Source organism: Impatiens glandulifera, chromosome 5 (genome assembly GCF_907164915.1).
Source record: "Impatiens glandulifera chromosome 5, dImpGla2.1, whole genome shotgun sequence".
NCBI lineage: Eukaryota > Viridiplantae > Streptophyta > Magnoliopsida > Ericales > Balsaminaceae > Impatiens > Impatiens glandulifera.
Window position 1 is genome coordinate 2,291,947 of NC_061866.1, and position 4,335 is coordinate 2,296,281.

The 4,335-nt window shown below is 32.5% G+C and overlaps 1 protein-coding gene across 1 annotated transcript; it reads left to right on the forward strand.

The window, feature by feature from the left end:
- The first annotated feature begins 285 nt into the window (after positions 1–285).
- LOC124939822 (protein LIGHT-DEPENDENT SHORT HYPOCOTYLS 4-like) lies at positions 286–1,648 on the forward strand. The gene has a single exon (XM_047480272.1). It carries the CDS (start codon positions 903–905, stop codon positions 1,488–1,490), a length of 588 nt encoding a protein of 195 aa, XP_047336228.1. The 5' UTR covers positions 286–902; the 3' UTR covers positions 1,491–1,648.
- Positions 1,649–4,335: the final 2,687 nt, after the last annotated feature.

The window sequence follows — 4,335 nt, forward strand, 5'->3', positions numbered from 1 at the left end:
AGCAAGAATCACTTCAAAAAAACAAGACAAACAAGAAAAATAAGTAAAATTTGAAAAAAAAAAAAATAGAACTAACAAATTTTATAACTTACTCATTAAATAACTCAATTATGTATGGCTTATAAATACACCTTATATTTTCTTTCTAAAAATACATTTTACTTATGAGGAATAGTTATTCAACTGTGTGGCTTGGAGAGGAGAAAATATCTAGGGTTTAATAACTTTTTGCTAGGATTTACCTTTATTTCATATAAAAATAATACAATATAGTAAATTAAAAAAGAAATAAATAAATGTTTGGAGTTCTGATGGTCTGTGACACTTTTTACTGTCCCCAGCTGGTTCTCTTTCCCTTTTCACCATAGACCTAACCCCAAGAACTCCAAGTTCTCCAAAATTTCTGTCACTTTCTTGCTCATTAATATAAACAAAAATAAGGGTTTGATTGATTTAGTAGCTAACCCTAAATTCCTAATCACAATCTACAAAAGAAGTTACATTATTTTAGAAAGAAAGATAAAACACCTCAATAATATAAGAAGAGATAAGGGTTTTGTTTGATTTAGTAAATAATCCTAATCACAATGTACTAAAGAAGTTCGTATTAATATAGATTCCAAACAAGGCGTAACAAATAAAAAAATTAGGGGAATTTATACACTCTGCATCTGCTCCCCCCTAGTTTGAGGGATAACAAAAAAAAAATTGGATTTCTTCCTTTTAAGATTTCCAGAAAACAAAGCTTAAGGGCAACCTCACATCGGCTGTCTGCACTGTCCTTCCGAGAAAAGAAATCTTCCTCTTTTATTCAACTTTAATTTCTTCTTCACTCTCTCTCTCTCTCTAAAACCCTAGCAAGAAAAAGCTCAGAAATTTAGATCCAATTAAGTCTTCTTTTGATGGATTCATTCACACACGAGATGGTCGAAAGCTCAAACGCCGCTGCATCCATGATGGCATCTCAGTCCGCCGGAAACAGCTCGGCAAGCCCTCCGCCGACTTCATCCTCCGCTTCATCGAGCAGCCGGTATGAGAATCAAAAGAGAAGAGATTGGAATACTTTCGGACAGTACCTAAGAAACCACCGCCCTCCACTCTGTCTATCCAGATGCAGTGGTGCCCACGTGCTTGAATTCCTCAGATACCTCGACCAGTTCGGAAAAACTAAGGTACACACGCCGATGTGTCCGTTCTACGGTCATCCAAACCCTCCTGCCCCTTGTCCCTGTCCACTCCGCCAGGCATGGGGTAGTCTAGACGCCTTAATCGGACGCCTACGCGCCGCCTATGAAGAAAACGGTGGTAAACCTGAAACTAACCCTTTTGGAGCAAGAGCTGTGCGTTTGTATCTACGGGAAGTTCGCGATCTTCAGTCTAAAGCGCGTGGAATCAGCTATGAGAAGAAGAAACGCAAACGCCCACCTCCACCGCCGACTCAACAGGGGCCAGCAACTGGAGTACTTCCGGCGCCACCTGGTTCCGGCTGATGGTATTGTGGTATATCTGCACTTCTCTCTCTAGCTTTTTTTTTTTAATTTTAAATCATCATGATTCCTTCTTGCTACAATATCTTATGTGCATGTAGTGTTCTTCTTTTTAACGTAATGTTATTGTTAAAGCTATAAACTTGAGCCAGTCTTTTTGATGGATGAACTTCCCTGTTAATTACTCTATTCAAGTGTATTTCTTTTTTAATTTGTTAGCTTTGGGAATCTAAGATAATCAATCTAGTATCGATCTGTTCTTTGTTTTCTCAGACACAACTGCAATAATCTCTCAATGTGGTTATTTTCTAATAATCTTGTTCCAATTCACTATATATTTTTAGTCAGAAAAGAAATTAAGGCATACATTTTGATAGATGAATGAATTGGAGATTTGATAATATACATCTTTATAGTATCTTGATTCTGAACTCAAGAAACTATTTTTTACATTTTGTGAATCGAAACGAATTCGTGATCGATGGTCTTCACTACTACTTAGTACTGTTCATCTCGTCATTAATTCCTGCTGGTCTCATCTTCTTTCCCTTTCCTTTCCTTTTTCTTTTCTTCTGTTGGGTACCCACTATTACAGGCTTTATTGTCTGGGGAAATCACTATGCCATATATATATATCAATCAAAAACTATTGCTGAGAAAATTTTAAACATACACAAATCACGATATTTTATGATCTCATGATTTTCCCAAACTAAACACACGAGTCTTTCAATTTACAATGCAACGAGTACTAGCTAGAGAGATGAATGGTTTTGCTTTCAAGTACAACAGTCAAAAAGCTGAGGGTGGGGTTCATAATTCAGTAAGTGCTGTCATTTCAATGGAGAAGAGAGAGAGAGAGTTAATTACATTCTTCATTTCCTGTTTTTTAGGTTAATATTAGAACAATTATTTCAGTTAATTATTTCGTAATTAATAATATAGACTAATAGTGGCGCACAAAAATATTGACAATTCCATTTCTTTTATTTTCTTTGAGTGGTCATTTCAAACCATAGGAAAGGATGAATCATTATATATTATATATACAGTCTTCTCACATATCAATCAGCCTGATCTGATCAAAACAATGCTTGCTATATATATGCCCCTACCTAGCTTCTGCACCATACACAAATATAGAAGTCCAGTAGCTAATTAAAGCTCATTTATTTATTTTAAATAGCATAGATAATTCATTTTATTTATTCAAAGGGAATAACCTAATTTTATTAATCATGACTACCCAAAATTGGCATAATCATTGTTAAACTTTTCAAACCCTCCAACTATGTTTATATATATAAGTTATTATGTCCGGAGAAGTGATTAGTTCATATATTTTTGAATGTTGCAAATTTATGATAAAATTCTAAAAAAATTACTGAAATACAAGTTAGGAATATTTGAATTAGTCCTAACTAGTAATTAATTATAAATCTTATAGCTTGTTTATTGTACATGTAGAATTGTTATATTTTTTCATTTTTTATTTGAAAGAATAAATCATGTATGAATAAACGTGATTGACTTGTAAAAAAGTAACTAAATATGTAGTATTAATATTATTGCTTATATTGAATGATATTAAACTTGCAATATTGTTATTTTTACTTAAAGAAGGAAAAGAATTATACAAGGCCAGGAAAGTGCATGTGCTACATCTGGCAATAAATCTTAGCTACATATAAATGTTTGTTCATAGGAAAATCTCAATCTAGAAGCAAGAGATGGATTCGGGTTTTTGTTTTAGGTCAAAATAAAATTATTGATCAATTAATTTGAACATATTTACACAGACAAATTAAAGAAAATAAGTCATTCACAATGAATCATTATGGAAATCCAAGAGGCTTTTCATGTGGGGCATATAATTCATTACAAATCATAATTTCTATTAAAGGATATTGTCTTTTTAAATACGTCACATTATTCTCTTGTGAAATAATAGGAATTTTATCTTTTGAAAAGTCATTATTGTTTACTATACATTTTTAAATAAAAATAATAATAATTCGTATAGTCACTCTCCATATTTGTTTATAATAATTAATTTCATTTTTTAATATTCTATATTTCTTTTGTCAATTATTTTTTTCATGATCCTGATTGTCTCGTTAATTTATTGTCTTTGATCTATTCTTTGACAGTTGTCTAAAATCTAAATATCACAAGTGAATAAAGTTTAATACTGTTTTATTGGGAAAAAAAAAAACCCTTACATTTGTAAGTGTTAAGTGGTTGTTGTGACATTCAACAACATTATTTGATCAATATATTTTTCTTTTTAACACAAAAATAAACCTTCAACTCTTAGTTGTTTTTAACATATTTCCACTCCATCCTTTATGTTTTAAAAATCCTCAAGCGACAACCGGGGATGTGCGTTACAAAGGGGAAAACAAATCTATAGTTGTGTCTCTTTCAAATTTAGTAGATGCATCTTCGTCCACACCAAACAACATGGGTGGGTGTCAGCATTCACAAACAATATCTCATGCATACTTCAATGTTACAAGGGGGAATTGGATGACATGTAGGCACACTGGGCAATGAAGAGAAATCAAGATTCATATTGTGAACCACTTAATCGAGCATTTGCACTGTTCTTCGGCATGAGGTTAACCACAAAAGAGTAAAGAATTGTCAAGAGAACATTCCAATGGTAATAAGACTTCAAGAATTGAGTGGGAGAATTGTATAAATGAGACTCTTGATTTTGACTTTAGCTGAATCAATATAGGAAATCTAGTACAAAAGAAGAAAAAAAACTAATCAAAGCAAAATGAAGCTAAGAAACTAAATCAATGAAAAATAAAGACTTTATAATGATGCCAATTAGATGGGA

Bases quoted from the DNA above. Each gene is read 5' to 3' on its own strand.
- LOC124939822 (XM_047480272.1), top strand. From the start codon at position 903: ATGGATTCATTCACACACGAGATGGTCGAAAGCTCAAACGCCGCTGCA.